General features: G+C 39.6%; 1 protein-coding gene across 8 annotated transcripts; it reads right to left on the bottom strand.

The window, feature by feature from the left end:
- Positions 1–261: 261 nt before the first annotated feature.
- LOC113322530 lies at positions 262–9,151 on the bottom strand. 8 transcript variants are annotated; one of them, XM_026570632.1, is made up of 3 exons: positions 8,833–9,151; positions 8,643–8,700; positions 4,207–8,564 (listed from the first exon to the last, which is right to left on the bottom strand). In XM_026570632.1, exon 3 carries the CDS (start codon positions 8,032–8,034, stop codon positions 7,057–7,059), a length of 978 nt encoding a protein of 325 aa, XP_026426417.1. In that variant the 5' UTR covers positions 8,035–8,564; positions 8,643–8,700; positions 8,833–9,151; the 3' UTR covers positions 4,207–7,056. The 8 variants fall into 7 exon arrangements, 4 of the variants coding, with proteins under 4 accessions (XP_026426417.1, XP_026426421.1, XP_026426418.1 ...); XR_003347202.1 differs by adding exons at positions 2,552–2,718; positions 3,502–3,586 and having other exon boundaries at positions 5,705–9,151; XR_003347203.1 differs by adding an exon at positions 262–1,280 and having other exon boundaries at positions 5,705–9,151.
- Positions 9,152–20,858: the final 11,707 nt, after the last annotated feature.

Genomic DNA, 20,858 nt, shown 5'->3' with positions numbered 1-20,858 from the left:
GTGTATAGGTGGTCTCGATACAATATTGTAAGGAGAGTGTGATCTAGATGTGACAGAATAAGACGCTGATGATGATGTTGTAGGTTGGGGTGAAGAAGAACACGCTCGCGTTCTGGGCATCGTAACTGCCAATAACTGCCTCAAGTTTATAGGAATAGTGAAAAAGAGGACGCCCAAAGGCTTTTATTAATCATAATCGAAATTAAGAACAATATCGATGGAGGGTAGGGTTGGGAGCCTAGCAACAAATTGTGCCCCAACACCTTTTTGAATAGCTACTCCAATCATTTAAAAAAGAGAACTTCATATCTTATAGTTAGCATCATAGTTAGATAAACAGTTCTTCAATCTATTTAGAAAAACAATAAAATCATCTCCCAACTCACCTAGTGTTGAGAAGGATAAAACACCAAAGCCATAACCATGAGTTGTGCATTTGTATAAATACTTGGTGCACTTACGACTAATAGCAGCAGAAATAGCACGTCCCGGTGTGGAACTACGAAGGCCATCGCCCGCAAAAGGTGAGACTCCGATGACATCATGGCAAGTATCTTGACCATTTTCCCAATTATATACAAGAATATTTGCCGGTTTTAGACCATTTTCATCATCCAAAAAGCCTAATGAGACTTCCTTTCTATCGACAACAACAGCTTTGTAACATATATCTATAACCACATCACAAACTAGATCATGTCTAAATTTAACACCAACCTGATTCGCACAATGCATGGCATGGTCGCCAAATATGTCCATGATACAGCTACAACATGGGCACACACTGTCCTTTGGAAAAAGAGGGATACCCAAACAATATTGAAGAATAGCGCGAAACTTTCGAGGGACAAGGTTCTGGTTAAGGCCTGCGATGGGGATAGCCTTGAGAAAGTCCAGCGCATGGGCCATCTGATTGCTCTGCCATAAAATCGCTTCTCTAGTGGAAAATGCAAAATTGTTGGGCAAATCTCTCTTGACAACAACAAAGTAACGTACTGCCAGTACTTTCATAGGTTGTGGGGCAGTATCTTGGATGTTGAAATAAGAAGATGTAAGTCCACAGGTTCGCATATAATGATTGAGAGCCGACTGGAAAACTAAGCTCGAAGATAGCACTTCTGTGTTGTTTAGAATAGTTTATTGCAAAGCTTGATACTGAACGCATGATGCTAGGTAACAGTATTGGATTGTATCAGCCATAGTGTATATGCCCATTCCGCCATCTTTGATTGGTAAGGTAACTAACCTTTGCTGAAAAGGTCCAAACCCAACAACATCACCTGTAATAAGATGTTGCAAGTATTTAAAGAGGTGATGATCATAGTGGATGATTGCAGGACCAAGGACTCGAGGGTTGGTAGTGCGAAGTGTAAAATAGAGCTTGGAAACGCTAGTGCAGCTGCGCAGGAGAAGAAGCTCGCATTGCGGGTCTTTTAATTTCCGAACACAGTTCATTAGGTGCACAGTTTTATCGACTCTGGCCAACACAAGCTTACAACAATATTCAGAATCAATACTGACTGGTCCACCCAGCATCTTAACTCCCCCATTGGCTCTACCAATATTGCTTGGAAATACACCATCAGCAAAACTCCTAGGATCCGGCGTAGGACAACAAAATCTAGTCACTAGCTGGGCCCCTATACACTTTTGAATAGCTATACCTATTCTATGGAATAAAAAGAAACCGGTGTCGCAGTTTGCATTGTTGTTAGCGATGCAGTGCTTTAGTCTTTTCAAGAATGTCACTGTGTCTTCACCAAGTTATCCTAAGGTTGTGAATGCTAGAATTCCAAATCCATAGTTGTTGGTTTCACACACATCTAAGTACTTGTTTCCCTTGCGGAGAACAGCTTTAGCAATTGCTTGGCCCAGAATGAAAGTGGGAAAATCACTTGTGAATGGAGAGACACCCGTAACACTAACAAGAAACTATTAAATATTTTTATATTATTGGATAACGATTATAATATGAAACTAGTTGGAAGCCTAACAAGCTAAGATCCAATGACGTACTACTACATTAATTGAACAGGTTGTTGTGCTAGCCTACCAGCGAGCCTTATGGGTAACCTAGCCAAATGAGCCGAAGCGGATGGGTGGGGCTGAGATTGTGTCACAAGGGGGGAAAACTAACTCTACCTTCCATGTCAATTTCTGCAATATTACGCCATTGGGGGCTCGAACCTGGGACCTCGTTCCCCAAAGTTTGGACGCATGAAACTTTGGGGAACGAGGATGACCAGCTGAGCTAGATGCCCGTTCTTCTTATTATTATTATAAAAAGGACACCCCAATGGTATTTTATTAAGAATCGGAATCGAAGTTACAAGAAATGGTTGGTAACCTAGCGACCAGCTGGGCACCAATACCTTTTTGAATAACAATCCCTAACCTATGAAAAAGAGAATTTCCTATCTTAAAATGTGACGCCCCAACTCTTAAACCTGTTTAACTATAGGATTACAACCTAATTGAAGTATCGAATCCAGATTATCAATCTTAAGAACCATATTCACATAAAGTGCTAACAAATAAACCCAAACTCTCTGATACAATATGTTTGAAAGTCTCTCATGTTATATAAATGTATAAATGTGTTGTTTACAGTATAAAGAAAGAATAATAATACAGATACATGACAACACTATATTCTGTAGAGCACTAAGATACGAAAATGGATATCTTCGCACGCTTCATTCTTTCTGATTACTGAAACTGAAGTGGGAACAAGTGAGCACATCGTCCCAAAGGGTGCCCAAAGAAAACATATAACTTCCAAGTAATCACTAACATGTTCCACAGTTCTAAGAACAGAAATTTAAAAGAAGAGTAATGAATCTAAGCATTCATCAATTCATGCAACAAGAAGCAAGTGTTATCCTAACCTCGCCAAACTCATTGGAGAAGACGACACAAGAACAACCTAATCAATAAATAATAACATCATCCACACAGAGTGCCCATACAAACTATGATTCAGAATATTACCATCAAGATCAGAAAGTTAGACAAACAAGTATAATATGCACACGAGTGATTTCCCTCAAATAAAATAGTATATATAATATCATAACGGATGAATTACCGCCCTACTAGGTAATATTCAAACGGATGAGTTACCGCCCTACTATATTAATAAGCAGTACTACTAAGACGGATGAATTACCGCCATACTAATGAAATAGTTATAATACTATTAAAACGGATGAATTACCGCCCTACTAGGTAATATTGTCGACGGATGAGTTACCGCATTACTTAACTTAGCTAAGAGCCGTGGGGAAACACAGACACTCCTCGCAGGGAAATCTCACAATGCATATCATAAAAATACATAGAAGTAAACATCGTACATACAAATACAACATATACATCATACTCAAAGATACATGAATAGTACATCAAAGAACATGTAATCATGCACACTGATAGTAAGGACTCATCATGCTCGCAGCTAAAGAAATCTTAATGATTACAAGAAGGTTACAGAGTTCCCACCTGTTTTGATGACAAGCCACGCCTACCTTGAAATCCACAATCCACTAGTTCATCCTTTGAATCGTTCGTTGTTAATACAGACTAACTGTTAGTCACATAAGCACTCTAAGAAGTTACCCAAAAGGCTCACACAAGGTTCGTAACATAATCTCAAACAAATCTCTAGTTATAGGCTAAGTGAACTATCTAATGATTCTAAGCCCATTTATGGTTCTACACCTTTCCTTTTTATCATCTATCTTTAGTACATCTAAGAGTTTACTAATCCAATTGGGTTGATTGTATAGTCCATTCGGCAGATCTTATGAATATCTACAACTTGTAAAAGGAACCAAAGGTTAATTCGGACTATAAAGGGTCCAAACATCAAACTAAGAATACATGACACTATGCTTAAGTCCACTAAACTCGGACCAATACACAAGGCCCAGTCCACTCGGTCAACTAACGGTCTATAACAGTCACAGGGTCAATTAAAAGGTGAAGGTCCAGTCAAGGTCAAGTTCTGGTCAAATAGGAATCGGTCAAGGTCAACTCGGTCAAACTAAACAAAGTCTGGTCAACAAGTTAACTCAGTATACTAACTGAGTCAGGTGAGTCACTACTGAGTTCAACTGATTCAACTCAATCAGACCAAACCAATCAAATAAGTCAGTTTCGCTGACTAAGATGACTAACATGCATACTTCTAATGCACGAACAATATGCAAACAATCTTAGAACCACTCTAACTGTAGCCTTCAATATCAACCATCAATTACAGTTGCAATTCCAACTTCATTTTATTTCATTCAACAACCATAATCAATCTTCTTACAACTCTGTAATTCAACTACAGTCTAGACTCAACCATTACAAAGATGTTCTAAGCCATAACTCCCTCACATTTAAATAAAACTTCTACCATATCCTCTTATCCTCAAAATAACATAGTATCTCAACTTCTCTTCATACAGACCACTCCAAAACCATCTGCACTAACATTTCAACTGCAATTTCACCCCCAATAGCTGCCATCACAGCTACATAAACAACACCATCTCTAGTACCAACTCCCACTGCCATAGCTACAACCCCATATCATATGTAAATGCATACTCAGAGCATAAACCAAATGCACCTACAATTACCCTTACAATCTATACTACATCATTTTCACTTGAGCCACAACACCTTTATATAAACAAAGTAAACTCAATCTCAACCGCCACAGTTCAACTTATCCATTTCAGGTCCACCATCTTCGTATTTGAAACTTCAATTTAACCTCAGCAACCCATTCATATTTCTAACTTTCTCCTTCCTCAGAAATCACCACCAGTTCAAACCACTAACAAAATACATAGTTCATCTTATATCTTCAACACAGCCAATTTCCACAGCAACTATGTGCAATTCCAACACCAACTCCACCTATGTACCATCTCCCCTAAGTCTACCAGTTACACTCAATCTGCAACATTAGAAATCTTGTTTACTTGCTCAACATCAACACATCTCTTTCTCAACTCTACTGACAATCCCATCGCTAGTTCACTCCAAGTATCTCAGACCTCTTCCCTGCATTTATAACACTAATTCTTCTAATTCCCTTAACCTAATTCATAAACCATATCCATTTCAACTACCACTGCATATCACCAGCACTGGTTCATAACCATCACCTTCATTATCATTATCACAATTTAAAACAACTCAGCAATCATTTCAGCATCAAAACAAACCTCACTTAAATATCTTTATTTCTTGTAACTTGAGTTTCATCAACTTCATTACAACCAATCACTCCACTGCTGCACATCCTGCAACCCTTTCTACTTTCAGACTTATACTCATATATATCAACTACAACATCATCTTCATCTCCACTGCAAACCCATATCACCAATTCAATTCAAAATTAAACTTCACATCCCCTGTAACTCAACAAGACTTAAGCTATAAACACAACTCCATCTTTTCCGTTCTACAATTCTCATCTTCACTCATCTCTATCCAATTCATCTCCTTCATCTGTAATCTCCGACTCAAACAAACTAAATTTCATGAACCTTAATTTCAGATTTGATTAACTAAGAAACTAAAATTGAACTCCATAAACCTATCTATACTTCAATTAACAGCAAACCCATCACTATAATCAATTAATTTAACATCAAATTATACAAAACATCAAATCAACAGAAACCCTAATTTCACTTACCACTTCTCTGCTTTTCCAGAACTAAATCAGCTTCGGTAACCTCGTCTTCTCACTTAGTTCATTAAGATAACAAGGTTTAAAAGAATTTCTCGAACCGAAGAGGTTCGAATCTCTGAAATTGAAATCAACAGAAAGGAGAAGAGAAGAACCAGGGAAAGAAGAAAGAAGAAGGAAAGAGAAGAAGAAAATAGAAATGATTTTCTCTTCGGCACATTTGGTGATAAGACCAGCGAATATTACTGAGGTGCCAGGTCGGTTTAAAATAAAATTACTATTTTTCCCTTCATACCCATCCGATGATATCTTTCTCGTCCGGTATCCGAATGACACGATCGAGCAGTCCATCTCGCCCAACTTTTCAAGATTTATCTAGTGGTACTAGTTTCGTATCCAAATCGTTATCATATTAATTTCTATTCATTAACATCTTTGTAAAACTAATCGAATGATTAACGAGTAATCATCTCTTGATCGTTTCTTGACCGGTCAAATAGCGTTGACAAGCTTGGGGGTCCTAACATAAAATTAGCAACGTGTCTAGCCATACAATTTCTCAGTATCTTTAGGAAGGATATGATATCAACACTTAGCTCACCAAAGGTGGAAAATGCTAGTACCCCAAAACCATAGCCGTGTGAAGTACATTTCTTTAGATACTTATTGTTCTTGCGAGTGACAGCAGCAGAGATAGCGTGTCCTGGTGCGAAGTTGCGAGTCCTAGCACTTGTGAAAGGAGAGACACCTATGACATCCATACAAACATCTCTGCCATCTTCCCAGTTGTAAACCATGATATCTGCCGGCCTGAGCTCATTGTTGTCATTAGAAACAAGCCCCAAAAAGACTTCTTTTCTAGCTACAACACTTGCCTTATAACAAATATCAGCCAAGATATCTTTGACCATATCATGTCGAAATTTAAGCCCCACCTCACTAGTACAATGAATAATATGGTCTCCAAAGACATCCATTAGCTTCCCGCAACAAGGACACTGACTGTTTTCTTCAAAGAGAGGAATGTCCAAGCGATATTGCAAAACAGATTTGAACTGTCTTGGTCCAACTACCTGATTAAGTCCAGGTATCGGAACCACTTTAAGGAAATCCATTGCATGATATGCTCGATTGCATTGCCATATGTTAGACTCGTGTACAGATAAAGAAAAGCAAGAAGGTAACTTTTCCTTAACAACACCGAAATAAATAACTACCAGAGACTTCATAAAATGGGGGGCAACATTATTGATGTTGAAACCAGGTAAAGGAAGACCACAAGCTTTAGTGAAACCCTGTAGAACATGTTGAAAATCGTGCGAAAAATATGTTGTTGGTGGCAACTTCAAAATTGAGTTCTACAAATGCTGAGTCTGGGCTTGGGATGCTAGATAACAGTACTTCATAGTATCTGCCATAGTAAGAATACCAAGACCCCCGTCTTTCATGGGAAGGGTAGGTAATCGTTGTTGAACCAAACCAAAACCAGCACCATCTCCAACCACTAATTGACGTAGATAACACATAAGATGTTCATCAAAACGAGATCCAGCAATCTGAAGCGCCTCAAGGCATGTTGTACGAAGAGCAAAATATAACCTAGAGACCTCAGTGCAACTACGCAAAAGTAAGAGTTCACACTGGGGGTCGTGCAATTCTTGAATTTTATTCACGAATTGTATGGTTTTATCCACCCTGTTTAAAACAATGCCACTGCAAAAATCCATATCCAAACTGACTTGGCCACCAAGAAGTTTAACACCACCCACCGGCTTGCCAATATTGGTAGGGAAGACATTATCCACATCTCTTCTCGGATCATAAGAAGGCCAAAATATTTTCGTCTTCGTGATGTTCAAATGCAAACCACATCTAGGACCATCTTCTTGGAGAATTTTTAGAGCTCTAGATACCTCTATGGTATCCCCTGCAATGGTGCCATCATCTAAGTACCAATCATGTAGGTCTAAAGTGCAACTAGCGGAAATCTTCTCAACAAGTGGATGAAGAACTAGAGCAAATAATAGGGGACCAAGGGGATCACCCTGTTGAACACCTAAAGCCGAATAAAGAACACGATCCTGGTAGTATAGCCTGGTTGGTTTCGAATAACAAAACTCTACCCAATAAGAGATGCTAGGACAATGAGTTCTCAGTTCCCGAATTATAGTGGATCGACTAACAAGATTGAATGCATTTGAAAAGTCTATCAACAACATAGTCTTTGTATTATCTTCCCCTTTCAACTCCAATAACCTATTGGCAGAGTGCAAAATACCCTCCCAACCACAAGGAATGCCAACACCATACTGATAAGTCTCCAAGTAAGTTGTCATTTCCTTATAAACAGAAGTGGCGGCTAGTTTCGAACATAGCCTGCGCCATATGGTGCCAACAACAATTGGCCTCAACCCACCGCCGGGTTTGAGTAAGGGAGTTAAGGGAGCACCAGCTACAAACTCACCAAGAGTAGGAGGGCATTTACCTGCAAGCCAGAGTTTAACAACGCAGTAATAGTCACCAACAAGTCGTCAGCAACAACAGCACCGGTACCACTCATAGCGTCTAACAAATGCCGAGCCCTAAGACCGTCCCTTCCACAAGAAGTGCCTTTAGGAAAGCTTTTGATAGCAGCAAGAACATCCTTCACCACAACAGATAATGCTGGTGCTGAGATATCTTCACTTGGTATAACAGGGGGCCGATCAAAGGGGTACTTTTGTTGAAGTTCAAAAAGAGTATCCCGAGTTGGAGGGGCAATGCCATCAGACGAAAGAATACGGACATCTGCATTGTAATGACCATGACTCATCTTCCTTGTACAGGCCATCAAATTCTTGTTCTTCTTTTTCTTACCCGGTGGCCGCTGTTTAGGGGTTGTTTTAGTCAGTCCAAGAAAATGTTGAGCCAAAGTTAAATATCCTGATGTTTCTTTCCAACTCACCAAAGCTGTGTCGATTGCAGCTGCCTGTAGCTTCCTTCTACATCCAGAACGTTCCTCCCTGGAGTTCTTAGGCACATACAAGTGTAATGTGCAGGCAGGTAATAAAAGTAAACGAATACAAGAAGCAAGATTCATCGGATTGGAAAGAATAGCATCAAAGTCAGATTTCAGAGTGCGAGAGAAAAGTAACCTGCAATGTGGTGGAATGCTAACAGTCGTGACAATCTGCTTCTGCAAAATTTTGTTAAGTAAATCCACCGTGAGACCTGCAGCTTCGTCATCAACTGAACTCGGCTCAGCATTGTCAATTGCATCAGGAATCACAACAAGTGGTTTCTCAGCACATGAATGAGAAAGTCTACCCCTACTCCATTGGAAGGACCTGCTATGACATCTTCCGGATGAACTTTGGATCTGCAAGGAATTTTCCATGCATGAATTGGCATACATTTAATGCAAAGCCATCCCTGCATGTCCCGCAAAACACTTTCCCATGCAACAAAGCAATTCTCTATAGTTTTTATCCTCTCTCTGCAAATTTATTTGTCACACTCAGTTGGAAAATTTTGATCTGTCAGGTGTCGATAAATGGCACTCTTAGCATAGCCCAATCCTCCCCTCCCTCCCAAATAGCCACCAAAGTTTTTAAACGGACAAGCAATCTTGTCCCCCTGAGAAGAACCCTGAGATGATGATGGACCTTGAGAGGAATCCTGAGAGGAAGGACAAGAGCCAAGAGAATCATGGCCATGGTGGGTACGAACCGATGATGCAGCAGATCGGCGAGTTCTAGCCATACTTCCTCAGAGCAAAGCCTGTATCAATGAAGAAACAAACCCTAAAAAGAGAGAAGCGATTGCCAGAAGAAGCATCCCTGAATGCAGATAAACAATAAAACGGATAGGAAATTAGGATGGTGCAGTTGAAATCACGTGCAATAGGGTGAAAATGAATCTGGTTTTCAATCGCCAGAAATCGCCATTCCTGTCGTCGGAGCTTTTCTTTCCTCTAGGGTTTATTATAATTTAAAATGTTTTTTTATTTTAGATAATGATTATTACATGAAACTAGTTGGAAGCCTAACAAGCTAAGCTCCAACGACATACCACTACACTAATTGAACAAGTTGCCATGCTAGCCTACCAGCGAGCCTCATGGGTAACCTAGCCAAAGGAGCCGAAGTGGATGGGGGCTGAGATTGTGTCACAAGAGGGGCAAGCTAACTCTACTCCATGTTAATTCCTGCAATATCACGCCATTGAGGACTCGAACCTGGGACCTCTTGGAGCACATGAAACTTTGGGAAACGGGGATGACTAGCTGAGCTAGGTGCCTTCTTTATTATAAAATGGATGCCACAAGGGCTTTTATTATTATTATTATTATTATTATTATTATAAAGAAACTTTAATCATAAGATAAAGGAATTTACACAGAAATTATTGGAAGTCGGGCAACAAGTTGTGCCCCGATGTCTTTCTGGATAGCCAACCACCCTTTGAAAAACAGAACTACCTAATTTGCTATTAGCATCGTAACTAGCTAAGCAATTCATCAATCTCTTCAAGAAGACAATAAAATCATCACCCAACTCACCCAATGTAGTAAAAACCAAAACGCTAAATCCATAACCATGTGTGGTACATATATCCAAATATTTAGTATTTTTACGAGAAAAAGTTATAGGAATAGCACGACCTGGAGTGAAGCTTCGAGTACCATTTCCGGAAAACGGCGAGGTCCCCGTGATGTCAAAACATGTATCACGGCCATTCTCCCAGTTGTACACCATTATGTCTGCGTGTTTCAAAGGAACGTTCTGATCTGACAAGAATCCTATTGATACTTCCTTCTGGCAGCAACACTTGCCTTGTAGCATATATCCATCAACACGTCATGTACTAAATCATGACGAAATTTACCCCCAACTTCACTTGCGCAATGGACTGCGTGATCACCGAAAACATCCATATGCCGCTTACAGATTGTACAAATTCTTTCCTCGGGGAAGAGTGGGATTCCTAGTCTGTATTGAGTGACATCACGGAACTGTCTGGGAACAATAGTTTAAAAGTATTACATTAAATAGTTGGAAGCCTAACAAGCTAAGCTCCAACAACGTACTACTACATTAATTGAACAGGTTGCTATGCTAGCCTACCAGCGAGCCTCATGGATAACCTAGCCAAGGGAGCCAAAGCGGATGGGGGATGAGATTGTGTCACAAGGGGGGCAAGCTAACTATACCTTCCATGTTAATTCCTGAAATATTACGCCATTGAGAGATCGAACCTGGGACCTCCTGGAACGCATGAAACTTTGAGAAACGGGCATGACCAGCTGAGCTAGGTTCCCGTATATATATTATGAAGGATGCCATGAAGGCTTTTATTGAAAACCAAGAGTGAATTTACACAGAGATGGCTGGGAGTCTAGAAACAAGTTGCACCCCCACACCTTTTGAATAATATTAATGCATTAATTTTTTTTATTACAATATGAATAAATTAAATATCAAAAAACAAAAGTTTGATTACACTGGGTTTGATGGCAACCTAGCCACCAATTGGACCCCAACACCCTTTTGAATAACCATTCCTAATCTATGAAATAAGAGACATCCAGAGTCGCAATTTGCGTTGTTGTTAGCAATGCAGTTCTTTAGAAGCTTCATAGAGTTCTCCTAAGGTGGTGAATGCAAGAACTCCAAATCCATAGCCGAGAGTTGTACATGTGTCTAAGGACTTGTTTCGCTTACGGATAACAGCTCTAGCGATTGCTTGGCTTGGAACGAAATTGTGAATGTCACCCGTGAAAGGAGAGACCCCAGTAACATCTAGGCACGTGTCCTTCCCGTTCTCCCAATTATAAACCAATAAATCAGCCGGTAGCACAGTGTTGTTCCCATCTGACCGGAGACCAAGTGACACTTCTTTTCTAGCTGAAACACCGGCGCGAAAACAAATGTCTACATAAACATCTCGTACAAGATCATGTCTAAATTTCAGACCAACCTCGCTGGCTCAGTGTAGAGCATGGTCTCCAAAAACATCCATATCCCTATTGCAAGTCGTTGTACTATTATTTATTATTATTGCTATTAAACAGAAAAATCAATATTACTATTAATGTATTACTTTTTTTTTAATGTATTACTTTATTATTATTATTATCAAAAAGAGCCGCCGAGGGCATATTATTGGAAAACACAGAAGATTCATTACACAATGGTAGTAGGAAGCCTATCTACGATCTGTGCGCCTACACCTTTTTGAATAATAATACCTAGTCTATGAAATAGAGAATTACCAAATTTAAAATTAGCATCATTGTTAGATAGGCAGTTTCTCAATCTTTTGAGAAGCAAAACTAAGTCTTCACCCAATTCTTCTAGGGTAGAAAAGGCTAGGACTTTGAACCCATAGCCCAGGGCAGCACATGTATCTAAGTACTTGTTGCATTTGCGGCTCACAACAACATTGATTGCATGGCCCGGTGTAAAACTACGGGTTCTGGCAGTGGTGAACGGAGAGACTCCCGTGACGTCAAAGCATACGTCTTTGCCATCTTCCCAGTTGTGGACGAAAATGTGTGCCGGTTTCAGATCTTTTGCATCCGTAGAGCGCAATCCTAGGGAGACTTCTTTCCTTGCCGGTATCCCCGCCTTGTGGAAGATATTTATGCTGTCGTACCGTGCCAAATCATGTATGACCTTCAAACCCACCTCGCTTGCACAATGGACTGCATGGTCTGTGTAGATGTCCATAGGTTTGCGACATGCGGAGCATGTACTGTTGGCCTCAAAAAAGGGTATGCCTAACTTGTACATGAAAATGGAACGAAACTGCCTCGGTCCAACTATTTGGTTTAACCCGCTAATAGGTACAGCCTTGAGAAAGTCCATAGCATATTCTCTACGATTACATTGCCAAATAAGTGTTTCTCGGTCATTCATGTTGAAGCAATGAGGAATGTTCTCTTTGACAGCAGAAAAATATAACATCGCCAACGATTTCATGGGATGGGGGGCGATATTTTTTACGCTGAAGTTGGAGGACGATAATCCATAAGCTTGCATGAAAGTGTGAAGAGCATGGTCGTACCTGGGGCTCGGATCAGGTGGATATGGTCATTGTAGAATAGCCTCTTGTAAGTATGTAGTTTGAGTGTAAGAAGCTAAGAAACAATACTTGGAGGTGTCTGCCATTGTGTAGATGCCGAAGCCACCGTCTGTGAGTGGCAAGGTAGCCAATATTTGTTGTACCAGGCCGAATCCTACACCATCACCAACCGTCAGTCGTCGCATATATTGAAGAAGATAGTTGTCGTACCGACTGGTGGCTTCCTGTAATGCATTAGAGATAGTAGTGCGGAGTGAGAAGTAGAGTCTCGAAACACCGGTGCAGTTCCTAAACAAAAGTAATTCACACTGAGGGTCTTTCAGCTGCTGTACTTTTTCCATTAACTGGACAGTTTTATCTACCCTGCTTAGCACGATATCACTGCAAAATTCAGGATCTAAACTGACAGGTCCTCCGAGAAATTTTACACCCCTAGATGATCTGTCAATGTCTGCTGGAAAAACACCTTCTTGACAGCACCTTGGATCCGGTGATGACGTTTAGGTCCTTCCGACTATATGAGTTTTAGTGCCTTAGCCACTTCTAGTGTGTCACCTGCAATGGTGCCGTCATCCAGGTACCATGCATGGAAATCCAAGTTGCATTGTGCGGAAATCACGTTGACAAGAGGCTGCAGAGTTAGTGCAAATAATAGGGGACCAAGAGGGTCTCCCTGTTGTACACCTTGAGTAGAGAATAGGATAGAGTCGTTGTAATATAACCTAGCTGGCTGTGAATACCAAAACTCTACCCATCGAGCAATGTCAGGGAAGTGTGTCATAACTTCTCTGATTAACACAGTTTTATCAACTAGATTGAAGGCATTGCTAAAATCGATGAGCATCATTGTACTTGTGTTACACGCACCTTTAATTTCCAGTAGTCTATTAGCAGCATGTAATATACCTTCTCCCCCACAGGGTACACCGACGCCAAATTGATGTGTGCCTAAGTAAGAAGCCAATTGTTTACACGCCTTAGTAGCAGCTAGTTTTGAGCAAAGCCGCCTCCATATTGTTCCAACTGCAATTATCCTTAGTCCTCCTCCTGGTTTAAGTAATGGGGTCAGCGGAGCGCTTGCTACGTATTCACCGAGTATAAGAGGACATTTTCCACCGAGCCAAAAATTGATTACGCCTTCCATCGATTGTAGGAGTTCTTCACTCACTTCTGCTGCAGGGCCACTTAAGGCATCTAACAGATGTTGCGCTCTTAAGCCGTCTCTGCCACTTGAGGTCCCTTTAGGGAAGATCTTAAGCCGTCTCTGCCCATTATTATTATTTTTGGGGCGAGACGGGATGTGGTGTTTGATTTTTGCTATGTTCTGCCAAAAAGTATAAATAAATTTTATTTTGTTGTTCTTTAGCCCCGTTTGGGGTTGTTTTTTTCTATAAAAGTTTATTGTAATAAATTTTTATTAAAAACTGTGTTTGGTCAAAAAAAGTTTAAAGGGGTTTTGGAGAGAAGCACTTCCATTTTATGTCTGGTTTTAAAAGTTACACAACACTAGATTTTAAAAGTTGGAAAAACAGAAGTTAGGGGCCCACATAATTTAATCTAATTGATTCTTTGTTATAACCTTGTTATTTTATTATAACGACAAAATTTTACCCTAAAATATTGTACACTTATCATTATGTTTCTAATTTCTATTTTGTTCCTCTATCTTTCACTATTTCTTTTGAAATAATATAATAATAAAAAATATATTTTTTTTTGAAACAAACCATAATTAATACAATACGATAAGTACGATATTATGCCTATTTTTTAAAAGAATCATACAAAGCTATTGTTTGGTAGCCTAGCAACAAGCTGGGCTCCAACTCCTCTCAGAATATCAATGCCTAATCTATAGAAAATAAAACTACCAAATACACTACTAGCGTCATTATTAACAAGAAAGTTCTTCGGACGCTTTAAAAAACATAAAGTGTCTTCACCAAGTTCCCCTAAAGTAGAGAAAGCTAGGACACCTAGACCATACCCAAGCGCAGTACACTTATCAAAATATTTAGTATGCTTTCTTGAAACCGCATTAGAAATTGCTTTCCCTGGGACGAAAGAGCATATACCATCACCAGTGAAGGGAGAGACACCAGTGACATCCATGCAAACATCTTGCCCATTTTCCCAGTTGAGGACTAGAATATTTGCAGGTCTCAATTCTTTACCATCATCTGAAAGAATGCCAAGAGAGAATTCCTTGCGCGCAGGTACACCAGCTTTGTAACAAATATCAACAACAATATCACGGACAAGATCATGTCGAAATTTACTTCTAACATCTTTATCACACTGAAGCCCATGGTCCCCAAAAATGTCCATAGATTTGTTACAACTTGTGCATAATCCATTCTCAAGAAATAGTGGGATACCAAGACGATAGCAAAGCACAGCTCGGAACTGTCTAGGCCCAATACACTGATTAAACCCACTAATAAGAACAACGAATAAATAATTCTGAGCATTCTTGACCCGCTTACACTGCCACAAAATGGAATCTCTTGCAGACATAAAAAATTGGTCTGGGTTTGCTTCTTACCTGTATGAAGGGGGGGCAGTATCATCGACACAATAAGAAGGAGGTAATCCACATACCTGTATGAAGTTCTGAAGACCCAACTGATAAGCAAGGACTTTGTTTGATGAGAATAAACTACCAAGAATCATCTTTTGAACTGACGATGTATGATTCTGAGAGGCAAGGTAGCAGTAGGCATGGGTATCCGCCATGGTGTAAATGCCAATGCCACCATCTTTGATAGGCAAGGTAACCAATCTCCGTTGTAAAGTACCAAACCCTGCTCCTTCACTAGTGACTAAGAGTCTCAAATACTTAAGTAGATGGTCATCAAAAATATTACTGGATGGTTGCAAGGCTGCTGGGTTGGTAGAACGCATTGCAAAATATAATCTAGATACACCAGTGCAATTGCGAAGTAATAACATCTCAGTTTGAGGGTCCTTGAGTTTTTTGATTGCATTCATTAGTTGAACAGTCTTATTCACCCTGGTCAACATCATATCACTAATAAAGTTCAAATCCAAACTCAGAGGTCCACCCAAAAAGTTTAACGCCATTAGAAGGCCTACCAATTTCAGGGAGGGAAACACCATCAGTTGTACTTCTGGGATCAATAGAAGGCCAAAAGACTTCCGTTTTGATAACGTTAAGATGTAACCCCCTACTTGGTCCTTCATCTTCTATAATGCTCAGGGCCTTGGCTACCTACAATGTATCACCAATGATGGTGAAAAAGTGGGGGTCTAACAACACCACCCAATATTTCGCTTAGCAATATGTATGGACTAACTCCGAAATATTTTCTAGAGAATCAACTAGACAATTAGACTCAATCTAGGTAAAAGTATCTCAAGGAGTTAATATCTCCTTCTCGTTTTGATTTACTCGAGCTAATAGAAATCAGCGAGTCTTTAATCAAACACAAGGAATAACTTGGATGGTACCAAAGACCAATATCCAAGGATCAATTGATAGGTGTTTAAAACACCTAATTTTATAGCTAGTATTTATGCTTTCTTTGCTACTTTTCTTGTAAATTATGTATCTTATGGTTGCTTTTGAGTATTTAGGTACTTTGGAGTCATTCGGAGCAAAAGAAAAAGAAATTGCCCATTTGGAGCAAAAAGGACAAGGCATATTATTTCTCATTATTTGCTTCTATTTCTTAATTTATGTCTGAAAAACATGTCAGCTTTAGTGATGCGAATTCTGTCTGAAAAGCATGGCAGCTTTAATGTTGAAGAGAAATTAGAGAGAAAAATTAGATCTGAGAAGTAAGGGACGATCGCCGTTGGTGGAAGGATTAGAGGAAAAGCTTAGTGGAGCACGAAGGGGAAAAAGCGTCAGCAATTTCTATCCGGAGCAGACCCAAGGTTAAGGGGCAACTCTCTCAGGGGAATAATAAAAACAGCCAGCTGAGGTTAAAGGGTGACCATCTGTTATAGGGAATCCACTGGGGTATCTAATGAGTGGGGTGTGATTATCTAACCCTAATTCCTACACCCTAAATCGAGAAACCAATTCTCAAACTCAATCATTTCTCACCTGAAATTGAGAAACAAAGTCATCAGCTGCTGCTACTGAACTAGATCGAGAAATTGAATCAAGATAATGAAGAGAAGGAGCAACCGCTGTTGTTGACGATCGAGAAATTGAGTGAATTGCAGCTGAAATACAGAGAGGAGGTGAAACCATTCAGAGAGATGATTGAGATCGATGGGGATCTGATGTTGTGAGGGTCGAGATTCAGAAGGGGATTTACAGACAGAGATCAAAGAGACATGACCTAAGTTTTTGTTGCTGGGTTGAGAAGAAATTACAGAAGATGGTGGTCGATGTCGCAGATTTGAATTTGAGAGATTGAAGTTAAGAAATGGATTTGGAGTTCTGAAATTAGGGGTTGGAATGTGATGAACAGATCTAGATGTGTTCGTCTCAGGTTTGATTCCTAGCTGCAGCTACTAAGAGAGTACAATGATGAGATGGTGATAGACGATTGTGAGAAGGGTTTCCTGTCAAGAGTTGTTGATGAATTGCAGACGAGAATAAAAAATTGATTCAGATTGAAGTCTAGGGTTTGTGTGATGCCATGGGATCTGAAGTTGTTATTGAGCAACAATGGAGAGTAATGAACTGCGGGGAAGGCATTGTGTTGTTGCTGTAGGATGAGCTGAGATGCTGAATGCAAAAGAGAAATTGGACCTAATTGAAATGGATGGCTAGAACAAAGATTGTTGTTGTTGATTTTACAGGGAGAAGATCTAGCTTGCAATCAGGTAAATATGTGAAGAACAACTGGGTGCTGTGTGTTGACTGAAATGGTGAAATTGAGCTGAATGAAAAATTGCAGCTGGTGGTGAATAAGAATGGAAATGGACCGAAAGGTTACTAAAATTGGTTGAGCTTTGTGCTGCTGAAGCTGAAGATGGAATTGCAGGGCTGTATTTGCAGTAATGGATTGGTTGTGATGATTCTGCGTATGAAGTGGAGATGGAGAAGTTCTTGATGATTCAAGTGAAGATAGAGCTGAAGGGTGCTGCAATGCTGGTGTGAAGTATGGCCTGAGTCTGAGAGGTGGAACTGATGAGGAGAGTGGAAAGCTGCAAATGTATGAAACTGATGTTATTAGTGACATGGTTGAGCAGATACAGGGAGGATGATAGATTTGCAGTTCAAGTTGGTGCTGCGACTGAGAGCCTGAGGTTGATTGATTCAGATATGTAGCCTGATGTGCAGGTGATCTAGTTGCAGTTACAAGCAATGACAAATGGAGAATGGGTTTCTATCAGAGTTCAAGTTGGAGCTGTAGAGATGAAGTGTCTTAGTTGTTGCTGCTGGAGGACTTGGATGCTGTTTGTGCAAGGATCTGAGCTTGTATACAAGGTCAAGAAAATTGTAGGTTTTGTTGTTACTAATGGCTAAAGAATTAGTGCAAATGAGGAATGCATGAACTGCAGGTGATGGATTATGCGAGATTGCATCTATTGATGCAGAAATGTTCGCCTGTTGGCAGCTATATGGTAGAACAAGGTTGATGCTGCTGTGACAGTGTGACTAGCTGAGATGCAGAAAAGGAACTGTGGTTTTTTTGTATAAATGAATTATATATATGCTAGTTGTCGAGACAGGGAAGATCATAGAATGGAGTTGTGGCTGCTATTGAAGTAACTGAGAAGAAGATGAGCTACAAATAGTGGTTTGAGATGGAGGTTCTCTGTAGGTGGTGTACCAGAAGATATTGAGAATATCTAGAAAATGAAATGGTGTTCTGAAGTGTGAATCATTGTGTGATGTGAAGGAGACTGCGAATGGGAAGCAATAGTGATGTACAGCTGCAAATGAAGCTACAGGAAGAGTTGGAGGTGCTGTTGTTATTGTTATATGATGATTAAGATGGGTCTGATGGCATTGAAGAGAAGCTGCAGAATAGTCGAGGTTGATGTTGTTAATGGTTATTGGTATCGCAATGCTGAGATTGTAAGAGCATGATTGTGCAATTGCAGTTGCAGGTGTCGTGGCTGGGAAATTACAAAGAAGAATGTTGTTCATTACAGGGAAAGGAATGATATTGTGTTGAAAGGATGTTGTTACAGAAATGCAGAAGTGGTTGTGTGCAGTGCTCAAGTTGCAAAGCTGAAATGCAAGAATGAAGCATCAACATGGCGCATAAATGAACCAGCCTGTGCAAGATGGCATTGGCCTAGCTAAGTTAGCCTCTGACTCAGACATTACTTATTTGACTAGAAGCTGACTCATCCTAGACTGAGTTGACCAGATGACTCAGTTGATTGGTCTTGATTTGACCCATTTGACCGGTGACCGGGTGGACTTTGCCGGTCACCTGAGCTGTTTTCCGATCACTTTGCCGGTCAATTTCCGGCGCTGGTACCAGCTTTCCGGCGACATGATTTTGGCAGAATTTCTACATGGGTTTTTCTCACATATGGGTTTGGTGAATTTTTATCTAATGGACTTTGAAGACTAGACCTAATTTTGGGAAGCAAAGGGTTATAAAAGAAAGACTTCTACAACTTGGATATCACGTATTATTTTCTACTTGGAGATTTGGAGAGAACTTCTTCTAGGGTTTGCTTTCGTTTGTTTTCATCTTCTTTATTTTATTGATTATGATTATGATGAGTAACTAAATACTACTATTGGTTATGGGATAAAAGTTGATTTCTCAAATATGTTATTTGAATCTATGGATTAGTTTTGTCTCAATATTTTATTGTTTATGATTCATGGTCTATATTGTTATAGGATTTGGTTGTTTGATTGGTTGAGTCCGGAATCAATCCGATTTGCATTCATCTCTAAAGCTATATTAGGGTTTTCAATACGAAAAAGATGTTTGTCTCTGATTTTAAGTAGCATAATGGTGGGTAGTGCTTATAGCGATATATCCTACTAGTCACATATGAATCATAACCTTAGTTAAATTGAATTAGTGCTTTTGCACGTTTGATTGCTTTGATTAGGCTTATTCCATAAATCTTAAAGCTTTTAGGGAGTTAAACTTAATTGTGCTTTTACACTTTGGGTTACTTTCTAGGAAGAATTCACATATGCATCTTTTAATGTGGTTGTGATGAAATTAGGGAATTAGCGGGATATTCTTGCGATCAAGGTATCCTAAGGCTTTTAATAGATGAGAGATTAAAATATCAATTCTAGTCGTTGAGAATATACATGTTTGTGAATGATACTATCCCGTGACCAATATCTTCTCCTTATTGATTATTCCAACTATTTTCTTTGCTTTACTTTATTTTATTTTATTTTCCAAAACAAAAATCCCCATTGGTTATCTTAGAAACTGAAAATTACATAACAACAAAAGACTCTCTGTGGATACGAACTCTTTCTTACTACGTACTTCATGGATGGTACCAAAGACCAATATCCAAGGATCAATCAATGACAATCAACAACCAAAGTTTAGATTACTCTAATTGATGATCTAACACACAACATGTATTATTTCAATTATAAAGATAAAACAATATAATGCGGAAATTGAAATAACACAGAAAACAGAAATTTTGTTAACGAGAAAACCGCAAATGCAGAAAAAACCCGGGGCCTAGTCCAGATTCAACACACACTATATTAAGCCGCTACAGACACTAGCCTACTCCAAGCTAACTTCGGACTGGACTGTAGTTGAACCCCAATCAGTCTCCCACTGATCCAAGGTACAGTTGCACTCGCTACGCCTCTGATCCCAGCAGGATACTGCGCACTTGATTCCCTTAGCTGATCTCACCCACAACTAAGAGTTGTTACGACCCAAAATAGGCTTTGACAATAAATAAATCTGTCTTACACAGACAAGTGTATCAAAGGATCAATCTGTCTCCCACAGATAAACCCTAAAGTTTTTGTTCCGTCTTTTAATAATAATCAAGGTGAACAGGGACCAATTGATAATCCAGTCTTATATTTCCGAAGAACAACCTAGATAAATCAATAACCTCACAACAATCTTAATCGTATGGTAGCGAAACAAGATGTTGCGGAATCACAAACAATGAGACCAAGATGTTTGTGATTACTTTTTATATC

Source organism: Papaver somniferum, chromosome 11, assembly GCF_003573695.1.
Source record: "Papaver somniferum cultivar HN1 chromosome 11, ASM357369v1, whole genome shotgun sequence".
Classification (NCBI taxonomy): domain Eukaryota; kingdom Viridiplantae; phylum Streptophyta; class Magnoliopsida; order Ranunculales; family Papaveraceae; genus Papaver; species Papaver somniferum.
The sequence above is the reverse complement of the archived record's forward strand: the minus strand, read 5'-3'. Positions and strand labels throughout refer to the sequence as shown.